Below are 26,900 nucleotides of genomic sequence, written 5' to 3'. Positions count from 1 at the left end.
TTACTACTATTATTATTACTATTTGTTGTTAATTGTCTTTTTTTTTTTTGTTAGGGGCAGGCTTCTGGGACTCAGGCCATCTTAGCTCAGTCTCCAACTCTGATACAGACTTCCTGCATGGCCTTGGATAAGTCACCTTAATCTCATCTTCTCCCAAATACCACTATGTAAAATGAAGATAATACTTCCTTCTATCTACCCTTTGCCTTTCTTGGTCAATTTGACTGTAAGTCTTTGGGGTAGAGGATTATCTCTTTCTTTCTCATTGGGTCCCTGATCTTGACAGTGGCCGCTAGGTCATACTGCAATACAAATAGTAAATAGCAACAGAATCTTATTTGGTGGGGTCAGGGCCTCGAAAGGCATATGCTTGTTTTAAAGGCATAGGCAACTAGGCCTATATAGTATATAGCATATATCAAGTCTGGGTCTCAAGTAGTTTTACAGTCAAGCTAGTCATGGATGAAATTTACTCCTTTGTATCATTTTGGGTCCAATTCTCCAATCTGCCAAGATCCCTTTGCTACGTAAGTGGCAGAAAGTGAATTTAAAGTGACCAGAGATTGTCCCTGGGGAATTCCCTTTGCATGGGGGATCACTGCCAGCTTCAAGCTGCTGCCATGGCTTCACACCACCTGCCCCAGAAGCTGCCTCCTCCCTGCCAAACATAAGGGAGAGTTGTTGCCAAGAGGGGAAGTGTGGCAGAGCAAACCTCTGCTGTGACCAGTTTGTCACTGGTTTAGAGCCACCTTGCATTAGTGGCATCAGTTAAAGCTCCTCCCCCCTGATGATTTAATTTAAGCCACAGCCAGACAGCTGAGAATCAAGGAGCCATGAGTGGTTCCTTGGCAGCACCATCCCTTACATTCCTGAGCTTAGGTCCAGTGGAGAATCACTGCCTGGATGTGTAAATGATTAACCCAACATGTGTATGTTCTGTCACGGGGCATTTCCTAGGAGAGACTCTATTGCATAGCTCATCTCTTATCTACATCAGTAGCACTTCCAGTAGAGCAGGGCAGAAAATGGGAGGAGAAATAATGGCATGTTCACAATTGCCCCCTCATTTTTCTTAACATTTTTGAAATGTTCTGACCAGTTCTAGTTTCCACTTAAGACCCCCCTGTGTGAACGATGGAGTCCCAAACTATGAATGGCCAGAAAGCCATGTCATCACACAAAGGAGCTATTCAGAGTCATAGATTAGGGGCTAATTTCTGCTTTCAGGGTCAGCCTGAGTAAAGGTATCAGAATCTGGCCTCACAATTCTGTTGACTTCAGTGTGTTGCATGTACAAGACTGAGAACAGCATTTGGTCCACTGCATACTTCTGAATCTGCCAATAAGAGGGCACTGTTCTGTAGAGTGCTTCTGTAACAGGTGGGACCATTTCTCCCGTTTCACCATCTTGTGAATTTTTATCACATTGCTATAAAAACAGCAGACATAACTGTACTTGATGTCTCAGTCGTAAGCAACTAAACAGGCTATATTTTAAAGAACGTGCTAGAGGTACATGTTATTTGTCTTGTATCTCCTACAAAGTGCTATGAAACTGTATTGGAGTTTAACAGATAAAAATTGAAGGGAAAATATTTGAATTGGGGTGGATCTCTTGCTAGAGATCTAAATAATCGATTTGGGGTTCCTAGTTAATCACAGTTAATCGGTTGTCTGTAACTAGGCAGTGTGACTAATCCAAAGGTTTTACAGTATGTAGAACATTCATTACTTGTACATTATGGATTTCCACGGAATGCTGAGGCGCTTGCTAAGTTTCACACACAGTACAGTACCTAGGAGTACATGATTACTCTAGAAAGTGAGTATCAAGATGGATTAATGCACTGGTCTTTCTGATTGGGAGACAAGGCTGTGCAGAGCTTGTTTTTAACAGTGCGCCTCTGATCTGATTTATGATTTTCTTTCTTTGTCTCTCAATCACATACACCTTTTCCTTTATAGGAAACTAAAATATAAGGCTAATATTTTTGCAATCAGTGGTGCATAGTGGCGATCAGAATCAGAACTCCAGTAACATGGTTACGGAGCCCATCTCCATCAGTTGAAGTACAAGTGTGTTATAGGGCTGTTGAAATATATATATATGTATATATATATATATATATAAATAAATAGACTCTTTTAATCAATTATTGCAGAAATGGATAATTTGCTGTCACTATCAGTACTTCGTATGTACTGTAGCAACAGCTGACATTAGAGCTGTTCCACATTGAACCAAAACAGTTCCACATTGAACCAAAGTTACACGTATTCTCAGGATACCGGTGTGGAGTTGAATTGAACTCGCAGAGTTCTTGGGCCCCAAGTCCTCAAAAGTTCAAGGACCAGGATATGTTGTTGGAGGAACTTAAAGCAAGGGACTTCTGGGTAAGAAGTCATTCTCTAGCTCTCCACTAAACCACTCCGAGTCTGGTGTCTCCCTGCCCACATAACAACTGGGTAGCTGGAGTGACATTCAGATGTGATCCACCATTTTGTGAGTGCCCTCTTTTCCTCCTGATTTATAGAGCCACAAAGCATCTACTTATGAGGAAGTTACTTCCTTGCCTGGAGATGACTTTGTGATAAGCATTTGCAACCTGAGGGGAATGGACAGATAAAACCGTACGTGTGCATGAAGGGTAAAATAGTAAAGAGACAGTCTATCGCATGAATTGTGGTCGACCTGATGCAATGGGAGAGTTTTAAAACAGAAAAGAAAAAATGAAAGCTCTTTACCATCTAAATGGATTTTACATAGTTGCACAAAAGGAAAAAAAACCAAACCAAAGTCAACTTCCACTACCTCCCACCTTTCGGAAATTAGCACTGGCATCGTAGAATTCACACACAAAGGAAGGTCTCACTTCCTTTGTGCTTCTTTCAATGACATCAACATGCATGGCTATGAGATGAAGAGACAATATCTCACCCACGAGGAGAGACAAATCAGAATTTTCTTCAAAGTAAAAAATGATAAGAACACAAGACCATCATAGGTGAAAGCTAGTTCTTTCAAAATGCCTCTTTGTGACTAAAGCTCGGTCAGAATCACTCTATTAGTGACCTGTTTTATCTAATACAATACACGCTGAGGGAAGTATTTTGTAACAGGCTGAAGAATGCACACTGTACAACTAAGCTGGAACCTCTATCAAAATGGTTATGGTGTTATTTTAAGTGTGATTTACTTTGAGTTTACTGTTTCCACACAGTAAATAAATAGATGATATTCCACCGGTAGAGTAGATTATGGGGTTGAATCATCAGATTGGAGCCCTGTAACTTTATGTGATATGTGAGGATTCTCATAAAACTGAGATAGTCCCATAATTAACCACTAGCCATGGGATATTATAATATATTCCAAGGTGACTAGTATTTCTTCCCAAATGGAATTAGTATGAAATTATAATGTTACTCTCATTGGGGTTTTCTCCTATTGCTGCCATGAATCCATATAATTAAAAAATAAGACTACCTTGTTGTGAGATTATCACTCATTACTGTTTAGTACAAATCTGCCAAAAATGACCAGTATTATCCTTTTTCCAGTCAACCTTTACTACTAAAAGGTTGAAAGAGCTGTAGATCATCAACCCACACTTTCATGAGGAGCAAATATGTTTTAGCTACTGTAGTTCAAAACTCTTCATTACTCTAAATGCTAAGCTCTAGTGTAATATAGAATGGGTTGGTTTGCATGCTATGGAGTTAACATTCTTACATCTATAATTGTCTCCTAGTGAGTCATTTTGTGTTAGTGTCAAGAATTTAAGCTATCGTTCTACTTTGCAGTTAATCATCTGAAAGAGATGGGATTGCCTTGTGAATATGCATGTTGGTGTAGTCGTCCCTCCAACTTAGTAGGCACCTCGTTTCTTTAATCAGATGCACAATACCTGCCATTTAAAAACAGCTGAAAGGTCACAGCTGGGAACAAATTAAAAAACATCTGGCTTTTTCAAATTCTGACCCCGTTGTGTCAGAAATCTCTGTAAGAGCTGCGTACTCAGCTCCTGTTCTGCTAGGAAGCATTCCGCTCTCGGGTGCCTCCATGATGCACTATAGAGTCCAGCAACATGGCTGTAGAATGCTAAAAATTTTTTCCACTAGATGTAATTGCTCTTCAAAAATATCTTGAACCATGTATTCCCTTGACCAGGACCAAAGTTAAGGTTCCTGGAGTATGATCTCATCCTTAATTTTGCTGAGCAGCCTCCCCTGCGCCATTTGTCCCCGCAACCTAGACTTCACACATGATATTCAATGTGTGGTGGTGGGACTATAATGGATAAATGTGCTACCCATTGCTCTAAGAAAGCAGTCTGACTGAATCTTAAATCTCTACAAGGTATGGAGGTTAAAGGTCAGATGGACATTCCTCTAAGAGGTTTCCTACCTGCTCTGTTAATTTCTAAAATTTCTTCTTGGGCCAGTGGGCATGTGTCGCTCTGAGTACTGTGGTGTGGAGAGTTTACGACAGATTTACAATAATTGGGGGATCCCAGCTGGGGTGGCCTCGGGATATGCTTCTTTTTTTTCTTTGGTAGCTTCTGCTTAGCCATAGCTAAGGAGTAATACATTCCGAAATTGTTCACAATGACGGGGACAGGCATGGCAATGGTCAGCACGCCTGCAAGAGCACAGAGAGCCCCCACCAGCATGCCTGACCAAGTCTGAGGATACATGTCTCCATAGCCCAGGGTAGTCATGGTGACAACAGCCCACCAAAAGCCGATGGGGATATTTTTAAAGTGTGTATGATTACTGGCACTAGGATCATTGGGTTTAGCACCTATTCTCTCAGCATAGTAGATCATCGTGGCAAAGATTAAGACGCCCAATGCCAAGAATATGATGAGCAGCAAGAATTCATTTGTGCTGGCACGGAGAGTATGTCCTAGGACCCGCAGCCCCACAAAGTGGCGGGTCAGCTTGAAAATTCGCAGAATTCGCACAAACCGGACTACTCGTAGGAAGCCCAGGACATCCTTAGCAGCTTTGGAAGACAGGCCACTGAGTCCAACCTCCAAATAGAAAGGCAGAATGGCCACAAAGTCAATGATGTTCAAAGAGTTTTTGATAAATTCCACCTTGTTTGGGCAGAAAGTGATTCTCATCAGGAACTCAAATGTAAACCAGACCACACAGACGCCTTCGATGTAGGTCAGAAAGGCTTCGGTCTCCGCTTCCCTGTAGTGTCGCACGTGGGTGTCATTGCCAATGAATTCAGTCTCTGTTTTGTTCACAATGGGGTTAAATCTCTCATGGGTCTCGAGGCAGAAGGTGGTGATGGAGACCAGAATGAAGAAGAGGGAGGCGAATGCCACGTACTGTTGAAGGAAAGTCACAAGAGAAATGTTAAACGGTAGATAAAGTACAAGGGATTTGTTTTTGAAACACACACAGAAAACTGTTGGATTATTACAACTGAAGATGTTAACAGCTGTAGTGCCTTCTGCCTGTGGATTTAAGGCATCACGCTTCAGCTGCAAAGACAATAACGCACTCAGGCTCTGATTCCTTAAAGCACTTAAGCATATGCTTACATTTAAGCATGTGCTTAAGTCTCATGGACTTCAATAGAACTTAAAGTTAAGCACATGCTTAAATGCTGCCCCAAATAGGGATGCCTTCCTGAATTGTGTCTCAGTGCCTGCTGAAGTTACTGATGGAAAAGACCCACTAGCTCTCAGAATCCACTTGCTCTAAAGTGCAAGATGCACAGTGGGTGCCATAAAAAAGTCAACATTTATTAACAGTTACCACTGTCTTTTGTGTGAGGTGTAACAGTTATTTCCTATTCTAAGTTTAAGGAGGAATTGTGGCATTCCAGATCTCACTGTGTGGTAGCTGCTGCTAAATGTTGACATTAATGGTGGCTTCTGCAGGTCCCCAGAGGAGGGCAGTATCTGATATTACAGAATGATGGGCAGCAAAGTTCCATTGGTTTGTGTTGAAAAGTCATGGCCTCACCAGAGCCAGCAAAACATGCAGAGGACTGGCCACAAGTCACACTAACACCTACTATTGTAAGATTCTTCACCATTAAACCCCTCAGCCATCTTTTCCAAACCTTTCGCAGAAAGAGAGAAATATAGGGCCATATTCTCAGCTGGTATGAATTGGCACAGTTTCATTGGCTTCAGGGGAGTGGCATCCAGTTACATTGGCTAAGGATCTGGTCCATTACCTTATTTCCCATCAGAATGTGAGCATGCATTCGAAAACCAGATTAATTTTTTCCAAGCTGCTACATTATTTCTTGTTTAATCATGTCACAGTGAAGGTGGGAACATCCTCCCAAGGCCACAGGAGAGTTTGAATATTTGTTTGATCCACTTTTGCTCTCACTTATCCCAGCTTTATCACTGGACTTACTCCTGATTTATGCCAGTGTAACTGAGTAGAGGATGAGACCCAAAATGTACAACTCTCAATAACTCCATTTTCTCTGCCTAATCCCCAGATGGCATTTTGATTTAGCAACTAAATAAATCAAAACAAAACACCCTTTCCCTACCCCAAGAATCTGTATGCATCTAATAATGTTCTTTGTATGTCAGTAATGGAAGCATCTCTGTGATCTTCACCCTGGAGATCTGTCTTCCTCAAGTTCAAGGTGTCTACATGTAGTGACCCCTTGACTAAGCAAGACACACAGGATACTTTCAATTGTGCCTGGCCTAAAGGACATATGCACCTGTATCAATTTAAGAGCTATCCAAAGAAAATGTAATGTCCTTGTATTACTTTTATCAAGCAATGTAATCAAAATAGGAGTTCAACGGGGTTGGTTTATTTTGTTTATTGGATACCTAGCCAATACCACAGGTGAGCTAAAAGAAATAGCTGCCAAAGGAATATACTTGTTAAAAATAGTATCTGTCTCATACTACAAGGCTCTCCTACAATCAACTACTATGTATTCTTAGTGTGTAGCTAGTACAAAATTACACTTGACCTTCATGGTTAGTAAACAAAGTGAAAAGCAAATATTTGACTTGTCTCAGCGTACTTCTTAGTATAGAGAGCAAACTGAACTGTTTGCAGAGGGGTAGGGGCCAAGCTAGCTTGTGTGGGGATTTTCTGCACTCCAAAAACAGGGAACCTGATTCTGCTGTAGACGAGATCAGAGTCCAGCCCACAGTCACTGACATTAGTCCTGGGCCAAAACAAAGGATGGTCCAGCCTCTTCTTTCTCAAACTATCAAGAGTTGCATTATGGTGGCACTGAGAGGCCCCCTTTGTGCTTGGTGCATAGACAGACACGTGACAAAGACTTAACAATCTAAACAAACAGATTAGCCCCATTTTACAGTTAGGGAACCAAGGCACAGAGTAACTTGCCAAAGGTCACACAGGAACTCTGTGGCAGAGCTAGGACTAGATCCCAGATGTCCTAGAATCAGGAGGCCATTCTCCCTTTCCTTGCATCACAATATCTCACCCACATTTTCTTGTAATATTCCCATTAAGTCTAGAAGAACTGAAAGTAGCCTTCTGTGGTTCAGTGATTGTTACTGATTGCTTCCACTCCCCTCACGAAAAAGGTCTTATGTAAGGAGTGATTTAAGAAACCATCTTAACAGCTGAATGTAGCTGCCAGGACTGTAGTTTGCTGTCGGGAAGAAGAGTGATCTAAAGGTTAGAGAAAAGAACTGGGATTCAGAACTTGTCGGTGTCTATTTCAGCCTCTGCTATAAATTGGTGTGACTTTGGCTAAGGTAAGTTCTCTGTGCCTCAGCTTGCCCATCTGTAGAATGGTTAAGGTAATGAGTTAATTGCCTTCAAGTAAGTTTTGAGTTTTGCAAAGTGCTTTGAGATCCTAGATAAAGAGGCAAAAGCACTGCATATACTTTGGAGTTGGCTTTGCTGGCTTTACCTAGCATCAGAATCCTCCCTGGAAAATAAACCACAGACTCTTCTAAGGGCACAAAAGCTGAGATTTGCAGTGCAGTATTTGCAAACTCACATGTATAAATATAATTGAACATCTCATAGGCCTGGGTAGGATTAAAACAACAAACAATCCCCCTTCCCTCCACCTTTCATAAAGAAATCGGGAAAATATTTACCCTGGGCTCAGATCCTATCTGCTAAATCTCGGCCTGGAGCAAATTTTTACCCCTGAGTTATAGACCCATGAGAGTAAGAGCTTCTGAAAGGAATGCTGACACATCGGTAATACTGGAAGCAGAAGCACTTGTTTCTAAAGCAGAGACGGGAACAGCACACCAGCCGATTTTATTAAAATAAAGCCATTATGCTTTTTAACGGGTTCACGAAGGAGGCCCTTCAAACAGACTTAAAATGCAGTGCGCCTCTTGACGTGCTTGAGTAACTCCCATGAGCCAGTGTTTGCTGCATAGGACAACCTTCAGCATGACCTCCTTGCACAGCGAGAATCATTAGAAGTGACGGTTTGTTGTATTAAAGAGAAGAAACAACCAAATCTGACAGGACGTTTAAAGCCACTGCAGTGACACACACTAGCAATGTTGTTGGGAGATAACGTTACACCAGTAATGTCTCCTGCTATTCATTCCTGCAAATGCATGTCATTGCTTCCTGATAGAGCCAACAGTTTTCAGCCCATCATTCAGCAGAGCTCTCAAGCATGTGCTGTAAATTAAGCATTTGCTTTAGTCCATCCTTGTTCAGCAAAACACAACACACTTTAATATGGATGGATTTACACACTTGCTTAAAGTTAAGCACAAGCTTAAGTAATTTGCTGAATTTGAATTGGGGTCACACTGTTTTGGGTCTTCACAAAGGATCATAAAAAATCATGTAGGTCGATGATGATCAACCCCCCACTCCGCCACTGGTTACCACTGTACATTGTAATAGTTACTGCCTTATAGCATTACCAGCAAGGATGTCCTATAACGAATGTTTGGAAAAATACTCCTTTATGATCTCATTCCTTTTGGTAGTTAGTTGCTTTGAAATCAGATTGATTTTAAGGGGCTGGTTTTTAAAAAGCAGCCTTCCCTTCTGCAGTTCAAGTTTTGTGCCATAATAACGTACGCATGCAAGAGATAGGATTTGTATGCAGAACAGCCATTTGGACAGATGAACATGATGGGTTTGGTTCTCAATTACACTAAGGTTCCTTTGCACTACCCAGGCCCCTGTAAACTTCCAGAGGGGGATCTAATGGGACTTTGGTGTAAACAAGAATCAGGCCTGAAAACTCAATCACCTGCATACACAACCGATGGCATCTATCACCTGCACATGCTCTGATACAGATTTTTAGAAGCCCAAGGTGGAGTAGCTGGCAACTCTGTGGCTGATGCAAAAATGGCAGAAATTGGAAGGAAAGAACCACTATTGTCTTCTTCTATATGTTCTTCTACATGAATTAAGTGCTATTTGTAAACTATATTTACCAAAGTATAAACATAATCTGATCTCCTCAAATGCAATGCAATATTGTCTTACATGGATCAATATTCAGTGCTGTCAAAGGAACTGCAAGGGAACCCCACATTTCCCTCTCACCACAAAGGCTAACAGCTTCTCTCATCTGATGTCCAACACTACGGTGGCCTATTTTCAGAGATGCTGAGCCCCTATAAATCCCATTGAAGCCAATGGGAGCTACATATGCTCAACACCTTTGAAAATCAGGCCGCAGCCCTTTATTCACTGATAATTCCCTCGCCTATCGTCCATCCTATGAGTTTGTCTTTTGATATTTACTGATCCTAATTTTCTTTGTCTTTCCATTTTATAGTAGAATAACTCTTCTTACAGACAGCCCCCCAACCTGAAGCAAATACTCACCAGCAACTACACACCACACAACAAAAACACCAACCCAGGAACCTATCCTTGCAACAAAGCCTGTTGCCAGCTCTGTCCACATATCTATTCAGGGGACACCATCATAGGACCTGATCACATCAGCCACACCATCAGAGGCTCGTTCACCTGCACATCTACCAATGTGATATATGCCATCATGTACCAGCAATGCCCCTCTGCCATGTACATTGGCCAAACTGGACAGTCTCTACGCAAAAGAATAAATGGACACAAATCAGACGTCAAGATTTATAATATTCAAAAACAAGTTGGAGAACACGTCAACCTCCCTGGTCACTCAATTACAGACCTAAATGTCGCAATTCTTCAACAAAAAAACTTCAAAAACAGACTCCAGCGAGAAACTGCAGAACTGGAATTAATTTGCAAACTGGACACCATTAAATTAGGTTTCAGAATAGCAGCTGTGTTAGTCTGTATCCGCAAAAAGAACAGGAGTACTTGTGGCACCTTAGAGACTAACAAATTTATTTGAGCATAAGCTTTATGAAGTGGGCTGTAGCCCACGAAAGCTTATGGTCAAATAAATTTGTTAGTCTCTAAGGTGCCACAAGAACTCCTCCTTCTTTTTCACTGTCTCTAAATAGGGTGGGGCAGAAGAGTGTGAATTTTGTCATGTGCCCTTGAGTTATGCAATGGAAGCTAAATTTTTCTATAATTAAAGCAAGTACCGAAAGCGTCGGAAAGTGATCAAAGCTCTTTTATCTGCTTTGACACTTGCCACATGTGAAGGATTCCTGCTGATACTGGAGATGCTGCTGCTGACGCTTTCATATCCAAGAAAGTGAAATCTGAGATTTTTCTAAACTGCAGACGGGCGGATGAATTGAGAGGAGACTTTAAAAGAGAAATTTACATTAAAATGTAAATAATGCAAAATGTTTACATTTTGAGGGGGAAAAATGACAATCCTGCATAATCTCTGATTATAGTGGGTCCAAAATTGTAATGCGGATAGTCTGAGGAGGCTATTTTGAGGGAAGTTCAGAATGAGCTTTCCACTGAGCCTTTTAAGGGGAGTTCATCACTATTTAATTTATATGGCCTCTTGATTTAAAAAAAAAAAAAGTGCTCAAAGAGCCTGATTCTCCATTGCCCTGCATCTTGCTGAGTCATTATGCCAGTGCAAAGTAGGTGTAAAATGCTGCCCAAATCAGAACAGTATGCTTTGTTTTGCATAGTGGGAAAGGTGAGAGGCAACAAAGAACCATGGCTAGGTAAAGGTATTCATGACTAATGGGCACTGCATCTCTCCACCCAGCCTGGAGAGAGAATGAAAAACCAATGGAATTAACACTAATAAGCCTCTTAATGCAGGCTCATTATGCAAAAAATCAGAATGTTTGACTAGGCAATAGCATATGGCCAGGTGTGACTGTCTAGTGCTGGAAATGGCTCTTGGAAACATTAATATAACCTGCAGTAGTTCCAGTCTTGCAGGCAAGAAATCTTTACTTTTTTTTTTTTTTTTAAACAGAAACGTTGTTATTCAGTAGGATTTCCCCTGCAGGACAGGTGGATTTTAAGACAGAAAGGCAGTGAAGGGCAGGGCATAAGGCACTGTACTGGGACTCAGGTGATTGGAGCTCTATTCCTGGCTCTGCCACTGGCCTGCTGTGTGACCATGAGCTAGTCACTTCATCTCAGTTTCAAACTCAGTTGCTTTGGGGTTTGTGAAAAATGGTTTCCATGGCTCTGTTCACGACTTAGGCCTCACTTCAGCTAGGGACTGAAGCTCGTGCCTAATTTTAAGTGGGTGAATAGTCCCACTGAAATCTCAAGATACATTGAAGTCAACATGACCATTCACGTACTTAGAGTTAGATATATGTTTTAAGTATCTGGTTGAATGGGGCCATGTCTGTAAAAGTGAGCAAAAGCAAGGATCTTGTTGAAAAGCAATCTCTGCAGCTGTGAGACTTTATTAAGAAATATCGGACTGAAAACAGCTTTGGAGTTTCTTTGCACATAGTGCTTATTAAGAAGCTGGTAATACTTAAAGGGAAAAAAAAGTCCAGTCTTTCTCTTGTAGGTGTGAATTATATAAAAGCATGACCTAGTATTCTAGCCAGGTCCTGTTCTGTGAGGAGAGCACAAGCTAGTAGCAATTAGCTTGATCTTTCTTTCTTTCTTTCTTTCTTTCTTTCTTTCATTGCAATGAACTGACATCGAAGCAATCAATACAGCCACTCACTTCAGTGAGCACAGTATTTCAGTCACAGGGCTGTTCAAATTTATGTTATTCAGCTGAGATCTAACAAAGAACTATGCTTACAAATAGACAAAGCCCTCGCTGGAGGATATGAAGACCACTACTCTCGTAGGAGCTAATGGATGCAATGATTATGTAATGTTGAAAAAATAGAATACAGATTGCAGGAGGTATCTCTGATTGCTTTAGGGAAAGAAGCGATCAGATGTGAAACATCATGTGAAAAAATGTACAATCAACTGTGGGAAATAGGTTTGTTATTTCTACATTCTGTGTTACAAAAACAACAACAAAAAACAGAAGTGGATGGATCCCTCGAGTGCAAACCCTAATGTGCAGCTAGAGGATACATGTGCTGGTATGGTGACTCTTGGGATGTGCAAAATGTCATTACAATTGGAAGACTGGCTTGTGCAGTACCAGCCCAGGACCACGTAGTGAACCAAAGTGGTCAAGAAGTCAAGCACTGGAGCTGACTTTTCTGAGTACCAAGCAAGGGATCAATTGATCAATCGTCCATCATCTGTTTTGACGAGGACAGGCTTAGCCTCATGGTTTAATGGCAACCCTGTGCATTGCCACATAGGGAATGTGAGTTTTGTTCTCCAGCTTTGTTGCTAGCTCCCTAGGCTGGCTGAAGCAGAACACTGCAGAGTCAGTAAGGTGTGGAAGGGAAAGAACATTTCACATTGCTCTCTAGCAACCCTGGTAGGACAATTCCCATCACAACACAGACAGGTTTCAGAGGGAGACAGGCACCCAGACTTGGTCAGCTTAGTTCTGGGCCTTTGAAGAAGGAAAAGCAAGAGGTGGAGGGATGAAGGAGAAAATGGGAAGATTCCCATCTCTTGAAAATACTGTGTGGGACCACTGCCTTCTCTGTATGCGATTCATATCAGTCCGAAGGGCTGTAAATATCCAGATGCTGCTGTGTCTATAAAAACATTATTTAGACAATGTCCAATGCAATAGCAATACATCAGTTGGGAAAAGTATATAAACTTGCATGCTTCGGGGCATAAGCCAACCAACAACTGGTGGGGTTAGGAAGAAATTTCCTCGAGGGTAGTTTATTCCATAGCTGTCCACTAGAGGTTTCTTGCACCAGCCTCTGAAGTATCTGACGCTAGCCACTGTCAGTGACAGGATACTGCACTAGATGGAGCATTGGTCCAGTGTGCCAATTCCTACGTTCATTTTGTATTTTTAAAAATGCCAGATCCAATAGGTGATATGTCTATTTTTAACATTATTATTATTAAATTATCCACTCTAGTTCTGTTGCACTGACTAGTGGTAGTGCCATTATTAGTGATGCTTGTCAGGAACTTGACTCATCACCTTTATTCTGGCTCCTATTTTATCCTCTGAGAAAGTCCCACTTACTCCCTCTGACTCATCCCCAGTTCTTTATTCTGACTATGGATGAGCAAAGCAGTTTTTGCACAATCTTTTGACTAATGAAGGGGGTTCCTCACTAGAAGTGGACAGAATCCTCTTGGCAAAACACGTCTGCCTGGCCCTGGGTTTCATCACACTCAGACCCAGTTTGTTGAGAGGTTTGCTACGGTTTAGAGACAAGTTTTATTTTTCTGGTTTTGCATCAAAATCAACCAAATTCATGGTGTCTCCTGGTTATTTATAACATGCAGCCAGGGGAAACTGTGTGTCTCTGACTGAGTCTCAGGGTGAGATTCTGAGTTCATTAGAACTTGAAAAGCAAAGGGTCACTCGCCTACAGAGAGGAGAGTATTTACAAGCACCTCTGAAACCACTGAATTTACAGAGCTCTGTTTCACGCAGGCAGTCGTGCCTTAAGAAGTGAAGAGCATCTCCGCACCATGTCTTTTTCTCTTTCAGGTGTGTCTTGGACTGTGTGCTGTGCGGGTGGTAAAAAACCCTGTTTGGCCCTAGACTGGGGCTACGTGGACCTTAGGACTGGCTGAGCAGGAGTAAGTACTCCCTTCCTTCCTTCCTGGAGTGGGTGCTTAGGAAGAGGCGAGGAATGGGCAGCAACTTTGGTACACCCCACCCTCCCTCCTCACTGCTCAGAACAGCTAAGCACTGTAAAGGGGGTGTAGTAATGTACTGTTGATTTTAGCTGCCCAAAGCAAGGAGAGAGCAGGAGAGGAATTGTGACTCTACAGTATGGGACGGTTGGGGCGATGCAGCTTATGTACCATCCCTTGCTGATGGGCGACTACTGACACAATCTAACACTTAGTAAGAGGCTCAAGGGACCTGACAGTGTCCATTCTCAAACCCAGATCCAATCACAGCAAAGCATGATGGTGCCACAAGTCTTTTGGAGAGCAGGAATAAATGTTTTTGGAGCCTTTCATGGCCCCTTTTTATTGCTGTTTGGGATGCTCTGCACAGGGGCAAAGGGAATCAAATCATTCCAAATATAGAAAATGAGATCTGATCTCCAGCTACACTAAAAAGAGCAAACCCCAGGGGTTTTTTGGTAAGAGGAAACACTGCAGCATGTGAAACAGTTGTGAATGAACCTTAATAAGAAGACATTGAAATATGCAATGAGGGCTGGTCCTAAATTTAGAGCTCTCTAAACTGATGAGCAAGATTGACTTTGCAGCTTGGTTTTTGAGTCCTGAGGTTTGCTTCATGTGCTGAGTCCTTGTTGCTATTCAGACAATAATGCTGATGCTCTGTGACAAATTAAAATAAACAGCTGTCAGAGCTGTAATAGATTTTAATCTATTTAGACTGAATGTTTTATAAACCTATGACAATGTGGGCAATTTACCTGCATATTTTTCATACATCAGCGACCCCAGAAGACTTAGGAGGTGGGTTTGTGTATAAAACATTGGCTCTACCTGCACAGGACTAAGGCAGATTGTGCAGAAAGCCACATCCCACAGAAAACCCACAGAGGTAAGCTCTTGGGACAGGGATTTGCTCTTACTATGTGGCTGGCTAGGTCATTGGGCTCAATGGGTAGTGATCAATGGCTTGATGTCTAGTTGGCAGATGGTATCAAGCAGAGTGCCCCTGGGGCCGGTTTTGTTCAACATCTTCATTAAGGATCTGTATGATGGGACGGATTGCACCCTCAGCAAGTTCGCGGAGGACACTAAGCTAGGGGGAGAGGTAGATAGGCTGGAGAGTAGGGATAGGGTCCAGAGTGACCTAGACAATTTGGAAGATTGAGCCAAAAGAAATCTGATGGCTGAGGACTGACTGGCTAAGTAGCAGTTCTGCAGAAAAGGACCTGGGGATTACAGTGGATGAGAAGCTGGATATGAGTCAACAGTGTGCCCTTGTTGCCAAGAAGGCTAATGGCAGATTGGGCTGCATTACTAGAGCGTTGCCAGCAGATTGAGGGAAGTGATTATTCCCCTCTATTCGGCACTGGTGAGGCTACATCTGGAGTATTGTGCTCAGTTTCCCCCACCCCCCACTAAAGAAAGGATGTGCACAAATTGGAGAGAGTCCAGCGGAGGGCAACAAAAATTATTAGGGGGCTGCGGCACATGACTTATGAGGAGAGGCTGAGGGAACTGGGCTTATTCAATCTGCAGAAGAGAAGAGTGAGGGGGGATTTGATAGCAGCCTTCAACTACCTGAAGGGGGGTTCCAAACAGGATGGAGCTAGGCTGTTCTCAGTGGTGGCAGATGACAGAACAAGGAGCAATGGTCTTAAGTTGCAGGGGGGAGAGGTAGGTTGGATATTAGGAAAAACTATTTCACTGGGAGGGTGGTGAAGCACTGGAATGCGTTACCTAGGGAGCTGGTGGAATCTCCATCCTTAGAGGTTTTTAAGGCCGGGCTTGACAAAGCCCTGGCTGGGATGATTTAGTTGGTGTTGGTCCTGCTTTGAGCAGGGGGAAGGACTAGATGACCTCCTGAGGTCTCTTCAAACCCTAATCTTCTATGATTCTATGTGTTTGTACAGCTCCTAGCACCCTGGGACCCTGCTCTCAGTTGGAGCCTCAAAACATGGTTATAATACAAATGATAAATAACAATAAGATTCTCTCTTGGAGCTATAGGCCAAGATGACCAGTGATTTTGGATTCCTCAAATTCTGGGCACCCAGCCTGAGACACTTTAAAGGGGGCTTGATTTTCCAGAAATTGTTGAGCGGCTGCTCTCTGAAAATCTAGCTCCTTCATGGTGTCAACCGAGACACCCACAAACCACTAATCACATTTGAAAATATTAGCCCTTGTAGGTCATTAACCACGAGCTCCTATTCTCTCATGGCCAGGTTCAAAGCCACTAGAAATCAATGGTAAAACTCCTACTGACTTTGTTGAGCTGAATGAATCTGGTGCCAGTACATTGTGCAAATGAACCTGAGAATGGTCACCAGCTTGGACGAAGTAAGATTGGCTTATTTAATATGAGAACATTTGCAAAGGAAGGCATGATCGCCATGTGAGTCTGGAAGCTGCAAGTGTGAGGTCTAATGGGGGAATCAGGAAAACATCTTCCCCTCATGATATAGTATAACACAGCTAAGTGCACCAAGGGCCATTCGCATCTTTCTCTAAAGCAGTGTTTCCCAAACTTGGGACGCCGCTTGTTTAGGGAAAGCCCCTGGCAGGCCGGGCCGGTTTGTTTACCTGCCGCATCCGCAGGTTCGGCCAATCGCGTCTCCCACTGGCTCCGGTTCGCTGCTGCAGCCAATGGGAGCTGCTGGAAGCGGCGTGGGCCAAGGGATGTATTGGCCGCCGCTTCCAGCAGCTCCCATTGGCCTGGAGCAGCGAACTGCGGCCAGTGGGAGACGCGATTGGCCGAACCTGCGGATGCGGCAGGTAAACAAACCGGCCCGGCCTGCCAGGGGCTTTCCCTACACAAGCAGTGTCCCAAGTTTGGGAAACACTGCTCTAAAGCATCCAGCACTGGATGACAGGACACTAGCCAAGATGGACCATTGATCTGTTCTGTCATTTCCCACATATGCTCATTTTTATGTGTCTATGTTTCTATTTTCATCACAATAAAGCATTTAAAATGAAATCAATCAATTAATCAATCAATGCCATTCTGATTTTTACCTTATTATGATCTGTATTACAGTAAAAGCTAGAGGCCTTGCTGAGATCAGGCACCCTCGTGCTAGCTACTCTACATACACACACGGTCTGTGACAGGTCCTGTCCTTAAGAGGTGGCAAATTAAATACACCACACAGACATTTTTAAATGCATCTTTTATGAGAGATCATATTGAGGATTCTGAAGCTGGGATTAGTTAAAGGGAGGGCAGTTTTTTTAAATCTTAAATCGTTTTGTGAATGAGAGATTAGGGTGGAAAGCTCTCAGCCAATAAAGACAATGAGGAAAGGAAAGACAATGATTTAGACCTGCCACTCAACAAATATTCTTTCTATTCTTGTGGATGACAGTTTTCCAAGACCTAACTCTTCTCTATTGGTCTATATAGTTCTGTTTCCTTTATGCTCTTAGATGTGCACAGATCTGTAATGGTATCTTGCTGATAACTTTTATTTTTTAAATAGATGCTGGGCTGCTTGATTATTTGATTTAAAAAAATAACGCAACAAGATTCTTGTTACAGAATCTTGTTGTCCACTTCACAGCCTGCAAGCAAGATCAGTGTGGACCCACTACAGATGGCTACTGTAGTATGTATAACCTTGAGAGGGTCAAACCACTCTCAGTATTTGTTTGGAGCAGTGGCCCTTTTTCTTTTGTGTATTTGTCTTCACAGTGTAGTAAAATGGATGCACTCATGGGAGAGAGCATGGGAGCCTCCGTGACCCATCAATAAAAATACAAACTAATAAAACAAACAGGAAGTCATAGGATTCCTTGTGGAATGCACTCATAGCTCTAATTATCCTCTATCTTATTAAACTGATTAAGCAACACTGACAAACATGAGGTTGTTCAGGGGGTGTGGACTGGCTTTAAATATTACGGCTGCCTTTGCTGGTGCTGCTAAAGGGCCAGCATGTCAGACTGAAGCAACTCAGCAGGTCACGGTGCTTCGTATCGATTCCAGAGGCGTAGTGGTGCACTGAATCCAGATGCAGCTCTGTCTACCCTAGCGCAGGTGCTGCTGCTTCTATCTGAGTTTTGTCAGCATGGCACCATGCTGGCATTTCACTGCGAAAATCAGGTTACAGCTGGATACCAAGAGAACTGGGTATGGGTGGATTGAAAGTGAAAGGTTAGAGCTGATATGTACTAGGGATGCTTTCCCCTTGATTTCAGAGAGAGAGTGTAGGTAAAGAAATAGACAGTTGTACAGGCTAATCTATACAGAGAGACAATGGGGGAAGGAAGCGAGAGAAACACAGGGATGAAAAGAAAGTGGGGGAGTGAGGACAATGCAGTGAGGAGAGAAAAGACAGAATTAGAAGCAGGCGGCATAATGCATCATTGTTCTGGGACTCCTTTGCATCAGCGAGGCTAATGCAACGGGGCTATAGAGCAGCTGCAAGCCTCCTCTAGAAAACACCCCTGGCTCAGAGAACCCTGTACACAAGTGAAGAGACAACTCTGTGCCACATCTTCAACAGCTGACACAAGGGGTGTTCTGGGGTGGGACAGGTGAAGGTGGGGCAGAGAAAGGGGGGAGCATGTCCAGGGCATTGCTGCACTCTGATGATTCTGTGCTCCTGCAAAGCCCACTGAGGTCAATGCAACAGGAGGTTAGGGCAGCCCCAAGGGCTCCCTAACTTGTGTGGGGTCTGCACTGGTTCATACAGTCCTTGAATATGAGGGGCACAAACTGCCTCCCCCGTGTCCCTGTGCACCAGCCAAGGGATGAATCTAGCTCTGGAAAGGTAGGGCAGAGACAAGACAAGAGGAAACAATCCTTTGCCTCGAAAACAACTGGCCTCATCTTGTCAATTATAGCCAGGGGGTGTTGTTGCCTCTAGGAAAAAGAAGTCAGTTCAGTTGTTATGAAGAGCAGGAGTGACAGGGAAGTAACACTTCATGATATATGAAGTATTTCCAACACTTTCACTTTTATAGTGAATCTTGTGATATTTGGTTTCAGAGTAGCAGCCGTGTTAGTCTGTATCCGCAAAAAGAACAGGAGCACTTGTGGCACCTTAGAGGCTAACAAATTTATTTGAGCATAAGCTTTCGTGGGCTACAGCCCACTTCATCTGATGCATGTAGTGAAAAATACAGTAGGAAGATATATATATATATATATATTCAGAGAACATGAAATAATGGGTGTTACCATACACACTATAAGGAGAGTGATCAGTTAAGGTGAGCTTTTATCAGCAGGAGAAAAAAAGAACTGTTTGTAGTGGTAATGAAAATGGCCCATTTCCAGCAATTGACAAGGAGATATGAGGAACTGTGTGTGTGTGTGTGTGGGGGGGGGAAATAAGCATGGGGAAATAGTTTTACTTTGTGTAATGGCCCATCCACTCCCAGTCTTTATTCAAACCTAATTTAATGGTGTCCAATTTGCAAATTAATTCCAATTCAGCAGTCTCTCGTTGGAGTCTGTTTTTGAAGTTTTTTTGTTGTAATATTGCGACTATAATCGAGTGGCCAGGGAGACTGAAGTGTTTTCCAACATGGCAGAGGGGCATTGCTGGCACATCAGCCACATTATCAGAGGCTCATTCACCTGCATATCTACCAATGTGATCTATGCCATCATGTGCCAGCAATGCCCCTCTGCCATGTACATTGGCCAAACTGGACAGTCTCTACGTAAAAGAATAAATGAACACAAATCAGACGTCAAGAATCATAACATTCAAAAACCAGTTGGAGAACACTTCAATCTCCCTGGTCACTCGATAGCATCCAAGATAGCCAGATACTCTAAAAAAGAGAAGGAAACAAAACTGATCAAAGAGCCACATGAAATAGTTTTCTGAAGGGATGAAAGTCATGATAAGGTTTCTTAAAGGTGGGAGCATTAAAGATAGGTAAGCCAGAGACAATCATCAGAAATCCATCAAGGGTATGAAGGACTTCCTTGGAAGGTCAGGAACATAAAGAGCTTCACAACATCCCTCTAATCTATGATACTCACAAGAAGTTAGTCAGTAATATTAGCTAATTTATAATATCATCTTCCTTATCTGACTAAACCATCCCTGGTCCCATTGCAGGCCTTTTCCCTGCAATATATTTACAACTGCGGCTTTGTTTTCTACTTCTTCACCATATTTTATGAGCACCCAATAAAATATCCCTGTAATAAATATTGCAATGGGATGGCTGGCATGAATATATCACTGACCTCAACTGGATGGGCTCAACACTGCTCAACTCTGTGTTGGGGGCTATAATAGTTCAAAATTACATGGGTCTACCTTTAATCGGTTACCCATTTTACTGTTAAAGCAAACAGACAAAGACAAAGAATATGCAACTCTCCAATTAAGGCTTTCTCTGTTGCACTAGGACAGCTCAGACATCCAAGCTGATATAGCATCCCACCTGAGAAAGGCCTTTAATTATGCTGGTTTTGAGTGACTTAAATTAATTTCCTATTTCTAATATTAATGATGAAATCACTTCTTAAAATTCAGTTCCTGCCGCCTTTGCGTGGCAGCTCTCAAAGCATCATTTTTCACATACTCCACCTGGCCCAGCAAGGAAATGTGGGTATTTCCCAGTCTTTGCTTTGAAATGCCTGAGGTATCATGTTCTGTCAGGTGCAAACTCTAGCTGAGAGAGTTCAAAAACTCTGCAGTGTGAACTTGCAAACCAAAGGGTCTTGTCCAAGGCGATTTAATCTGTGCAGGTCCCTGCAATTATAGGATTCTTCCCCTCTCCGATCCCAGAGACAATTGATGAGAAAACTGACAGTTCAGTTGCTGCGGCTGAGTGCCTCCAAGGTCCGACTTAGTTATGAAACTGATATAGGAACATGCATTACTGGTGAGGTTTATAGAGTTCCTAATAGGTGTAACAAAGGAAACATTTTCTTTCTTCTCTCTCTAAGTTTATCTTCCTGCCATATTGATTGAGATGACTGACATTTTTCTGCAGTGGGACAACTATCGTAGTTTTTTTTTCTGATCAATGCTTTATTGGCACCACTTTGCACAACAAGCTTCTTCCTCTAGCTCCTGAAAAAATTGCTGCCACAAGAAACCCTGGGATCCATTCAGTAACGCAACTTGCTCAAGAGGGACAAAATTCTGCCCTCACGTTCATCTGGGCAGCCCCACCGAGGCCAGGGGCAAATTCGTCCCTGGTGGAACTCCATTGAATGTGGACCAAGGAGATTATTCGGAAGAGAACGCTGGCAGAATTTGGCCCAAAGGCTACACAGTGAATTTACTGGTTTTCAGTGTTTCTGACTGTGAATAGGGGGATGCAATTGATGGGCCCCCAAAAGTCCAAAAGCATAGAGACTATAAGGATAAAGGACATGAACAGTGCTGTTATATAAGGTATGATAATTTATCAATGTAAATCAGAAACCTTTCTGGGAAATGTAATGGAAAAGGAAGATTAGCCCTTGCTGGTCTATTTATGCATCTAGGGATCTGCACAAAGGCTGCTGGAATCTGTAGTTCTAGCATGTATTGCTAGCAGAGGGATGAGGACTCCACAGTACCCCATGAGTGCTTATTGGGGGCTTGCTACCACCCCCCAAAAGACCCCTTTGGATTTAGAGTCAGAGAAGTAGCTAGACTTGGCAGTTCCCCAAGTGGGTTTGCTAGCTCAAGATGGAGGCAGAGGCCTTTTTGGAGGGAAACGGGGTAGCACAAAGCTATTGCAACTTCCTTTGCAATTGGGAGGGAGTGGCAAAGGGTGCCAGCCCAGCTGATAAGTGGTTGTGTTGGCCAGGAAGGGGCATGGCCAGACATGCATAGTTTCAGCTTTGCTTTATGTCTGCACAGAACTCTTCGTTTTGTGTGGAACTCAAACCTGCATGGCTGCAAAGCCGGCTCTGCGGGGTTCCTTAGCAGGAACCTTTTTCAATGTTATTTAGCTTTGTTTTTGGCTTTCTCTCCTTTCAGAGTCTTCTCTTTCTGCATCTGCCCCCCAGTACCTCTTCTCTCATTTACAGTCCCTACTCTTATTACTTCTAAGAACACATTTCTAGCCCTCTCTGTTGCCATGGCAATGTTTCTGTCTGCTTTGCTTGCAACCCTAATTTATCCTCTGACAGTTTTCACTGCATTCTGTTTGCAGGGCTCTTTCCCTCCTCCTTCCAGGCCATATATCCTCTCTCTTGCCATCTTCCCTCCCCCATTCAAAGATTGTCAAGGTTTCTCCTTCCCCCATTGCTACAAGGTATCTCTTTCTCTCTCTTCCAGGCTCCCAAGGATCCTTTATTAAGGAAGCTTAGACTTGCAACTTTACAAACCCCTTGGGAGGCCTTTTCAGGTAGATGCAGAAACTGGGGACATCAGACCTCCAACAGAGTAGAGCCCACTCCTTATCAGTCACAAGAACCTGAATGGATGGTTGGGACTCCGAGTTACGTAGGTAAGTGGGATAGTACAGGCCCCACAAAAGAGAGCTCTAGCTTGTATGACTCATTTACTATTTAATGACTAAGAGAGGGAAAAATATGTGGGGAATCAGGGAATAGGCCTCTGTATTTCCTGTGAACTGTAACTGACCAAGACTCTGACTGATTCTCCTGTTCAAACAGTCAGCAAGATTTCTTTAACCTATGACACTTTTCCTTATATATTTTTCCATGCCCCTCATTCCCAGGTGCAGGAAGTATACTTGCTGTAACCTACAGCTTCTCATCTCGCCTGTATTCTCTTATCTTGTAAATCTGATGCCTTCTCTTTCACACCTTATGTAAAAAAATAACACACACAATTCTGTACAGTTCATAATTATTCTTATCTTTTAATAAAGTGTCAACATTTACCAAATCACAGCACTGACTATATCGTAGTCACTTCCTAGCCTGTCTGTGATAGAGTAGTGGTATATGAGCCATAACAGTAACCCTTTCAATAGTCACCTTCCTTTGTGACTATCCGGTCCTTACCATCTCTCTCCCCATCAACCTGACCCACTTGTAGGAACTTTAATGGAAGTCAGGAGCCTAACTACCTTTGAAGAGCAGAACCTTCTTTCCCAGCATGCCTTTTGGGGTCTGGCCCTTTAAATTTGGCAGAAGCAAGTAACTGCAACCCCCAGATGGCCATTTTGCAACTGACTGCAGTTTTGTTTCTTCTAGCTGGTAAGTTCTTTTAACTCATGTTATGTTTTCATTTTCTTTTTCCTGGGAGATGATGGAATGTTCTCATGCTCAGACTAGTGAGATACTGCAGTTTTTCAGGTAACACCATCTGGTAATCGCTAACTCCTGAATAGCAGAAACTATGTACTGCTGCAAGTAATTCAAAGGCCCTTCTCAGATTCCTGATACCACAGACGACCTTAGCTTTAAGGAAATAATTGCTTTCATCCATGAAGAATACGATGAACATCATTTTGCCATTGAACTTGATGAAGTTAAGGTTCTGATTTATGATGGATCAGTCTCAAATGGTCAGAGGTTTGTTTGCAATATTTATTAGTTTGGCCTAGAAACAACGCTGAGAATCTTACCAGACCAATTTTTCTTCCAAGATTTCTGATTGTTTCCTAGTTCCAGATAACCTGGAAATACCACCAAGAGAAGTCCTTCTCATGGTGTTTCAGAAATTCCTCTTCTAGTTCCTCAACTTTAAATTTGTCAGCAAAAATGGTTCTGTTTGAGTTTGTCAACGTTGAGTTTGGTTCCTGTTTTATCCAAATTGTTTCACCCACCCCAACTTCTGATATTCATAGAAGTACTATGAGAAATCCTATGACTGCCTGGAAGTGTGAATGGCAGGCATTACGTCACACACCATGGCCAATGAAAATTTCAGGGAAGCAACAAACGTACAGACACCTAAAACTTTAATTAAAAGAGAATAGATGCTCATATTATAGGGCTTTAGAAACAGAAGTGGAACAGTTATTACGCTGTCCAGGAGAGATACATCTATGCTAATTCCTTCATTACAGTATCTTAGCTGAAATTAGAGTTTCTTAAAATTCTTTCTACCTATTTCAGTTCTGTGTATATTCACTGCATCTCATTCTGCTACTTTACTGTATCTGCAGATGTATGCCTTCTATGCTTCTGCATATACACAAGGCACTACAGAATATCACCAGTGTAATGACATTATTAATGCTTAGACATGTCATTTTTACTATAGCAAATGGGCTCTTTAGCAAGGGTATGTAGCATAACCCCAAATAGTTTGGGTTGGGATTTTGCAAGGAGCTAAGCTAGATTTTCTCTCTCCCCACTAGAATACATTGAATTTCAGCAGGGAGAGAGGTTCTGACTCTCTGGGTACGTCTATACCCAGCCGCCGAACTAGCGGCTGGCAATCGAACTTCTGGGTTCGACTTATCGCGTCTTGTCTGGATGCAATAAGTCGAACCCGGAAGTGCTCGCCGTCGACTGCGGTACTCCAGCTCGGCGAGAGGAGTACCGCGGAGTCGACGGGGGAGCCTGCCTGCCGCGTGTGGAACCGAGGTAAGTTCGAACTAAGGTACTTCGAACTTCAGCTACGTTATTCACCCTTCGATTTGGGGGTTTAGTGTAGACCAAGCCTCTGCCTCCTTTGAAAATCCCTCCTCCCCCTCCCTTAAGTATGTGCTCACAATGGATCCTTAATGACTTATACTTAGAACAAGTATTTTCATCACCTGCATCCCTCTGCCTCTCTTGCTACTCCCACCCCATCCCCAAAATAGTTTTAAAAAGGGCCTTTAATAGAAATGTTTTGTAAAAAATTTTGCACTGTTAATGCTGGTTTAGCTCCACGTAGGCAAGGCTCCAGTGGGCAACCCCGTGTTACCTCAGAGCAGGTCTAATAGACATGGTATTAACACTGCCACTTACTGGGGCTCCCAATGATATTAATATTGGTGTTAGCATGATGGCCACCATTTTGGCTGGCTCACCAGGGACTGAACCAGTGACCCCCTAGAACTACAAGGCTGAGCTGTTACAGCTAAGGCTCGCTAGCTGGGGTTGCTTCAGACTCATCTCTTCTGTGAGACAGGGGAGCTGTAACATTGACCAGTGGGTTACATAAGCAACAGCGAAAAATTTCCACTAAAATATTCCTGGTGCAGACAATGCTTTCGTCAAATGAACTAGTTGAAAAGATGGGCTGCACTTTAAAAGAAATGTTGGGTGAGTTAAACCTGAACTGAAGGGGAAATTGCTTTCCACAGAAAGTAAAAGGAATGTATTGTATTTTAAAGGTTGCCAGAAATATTATGCAACTGTTTAACTTGCATCCTGCAGAATATTCAACATTTTGCAGGGTAATAGGAGGGCTCAGCTAAGAGTGGAGTAATTATCTGCTGTGTATTTTCAGTGTTCTGCTTAGCAATAGCCCACATGCAGATCTGCTATGAACACTTGCAGAAGTGCCAGATAATTTCTGGAGGTTATCAGCTGAGAGAAGGGATATTCATTGTGTTAAATAGCCTTGTGGGATCTTTAGCATCCACCTGCACCACAAACAACCCAAAATAATACTTGGCAGTATTGACTCCCAGTAAGGAGCTCTTGATGTCTTAAGTGCTGTGGAAACATTAATTAATGAATCTGTCTTCACAACACTCTTGGGGGGTAGGCAAGTAATTCCTATTCTTCTTCTGTAGACAAGGAGACTGTGAGGGATAGAAGTTAAGGTCCATCTTTTAAAAGATATCAAATAATTTGGGGTGCCCAGCTTCAGACACCCAGGTGCCTCAGGCTGAGCAGTGGAAAACTAAGACACCCAAAATTATGGGAACCTTTTGAAAATATCAGAGGGGTAGCCGTGTTAGTCTGAATCTGTAAAAAGCAACAGAGGGTCCTGTGGCACTTTGAGACTAACAGAAGTACTGTGAGCATAAGTTTTCGTGGGTAAGAACCTCATCTGAAGAAGTGAGGTTCTTACCCACGAAAGCTTATGCTCCCAGTACTTCCGTTAGTCTCAAAGGTGCCACAGGACCCTCTGTTGCTTTTTGAAAATATGCATCTTAGGCCCAGATTGACCAGCTCCTAAGTGCCTAAATCCCCTCTGAAAATGAAATGTAGATGCCAAAATTAGTTCGGCATTGCAATACTGAGTGCTGCAGTGCCTAAATACCTTTTAAAAATTAGTGCCTGCATTTTCAAAAGGGGCTAATGACCTTCAGTGCCTAAATTTTTGGGTGCTCAGCCTGAGCCACCTTAAAGGGGCCTGATCTTCTGAGGGTGCATTCTTGGGACTTTCTGAAAATCAGGCCCCTTTAAAATGTCTCGAGCTGGTCACGAAAAAATCATCAGTTACTTTTGAAAATATAGGGCCCATATGTCTCATTGTCGTGTCAAATGAGGGTTATGCTAGGAGTCATTCCTGTACAGGACTAGAGGTTTTACCAAGCCTGAGTTTTGTGGGCTTGATGCAGGGATTGTTTGTGTTGTGTAGCAGAAAGAATCCTCCTCCAATTCTAGCGCCAAAAATGTAGCTCCTAGATTGGGGTATGTTCCCCCCCTATGTGTGTATGTAATGTCCACACCATGGATCCATCACCCCACTTCCAGCCCTCCATTAGCTCAAACCAATTCTCCCTCTTCACACTGGAGTGCAAGGAGCTTCCCTGTGCAAGCTCCAGGATGCTTGGTCCTCCTTTCCTGTGCAGTTGAGCTACAGCAGCTCCACTGAGTCCAGGCCTTTCCACACTAGGGTTACCATACGTCCGGTTTTTCCCGGACATGTCCGGCTTCTCGGCAATCAAACCCCCCACTTCCTCTCCCGCGGCTGCTCTGCTCTTCCCCGGACTCAGACTTCGGCTCTGTTTAAGAGCCAAGCTGCCCGAGCCAGCGCTACCGGCTTCGGGCAGCCCCC

General features: G+C 43.0%; 1 protein-coding gene across 3 annotated transcripts in view; it reads right to left on the bottom strand.

The window, feature by feature from the left end:
- KCNC1 (potassium voltage-gated channel subfamily C member 1) overlaps positions 1–26,900 on the bottom strand; it is a 155,272-nt gene that overhangs the window by 19,430 nt on the left and 108,942 nt on the right. For all 3 annotated transcript variants that reach the window (XM_034770205.1, XM_034770202.1, XM_034770204.1), the window contains exon 2: positions 4,409–5,342. In XM_034770205.1, coding sequence (XP_034626096.1) covers positions 4,409–5,342 — 934 coding nt within the window. The remainder of the gene's footprint in view (positions 1–4,408; positions 5,343–26,900) is intronic.

The sequence above is a fragment of the Trachemys scripta genome, chromosome 4 (genome assembly GCF_013100865.1).
Source record: "Trachemys scripta elegans isolate TJP31775 chromosome 4, CAS_Tse_1.0, whole genome shotgun sequence".
NCBI lineage: Eukaryota > Metazoa > Chordata > Testudines > Emydidae > Trachemys > Trachemys scripta.
This window is presented reverse-complemented; position numbering and strand designations above follow the sequence as displayed.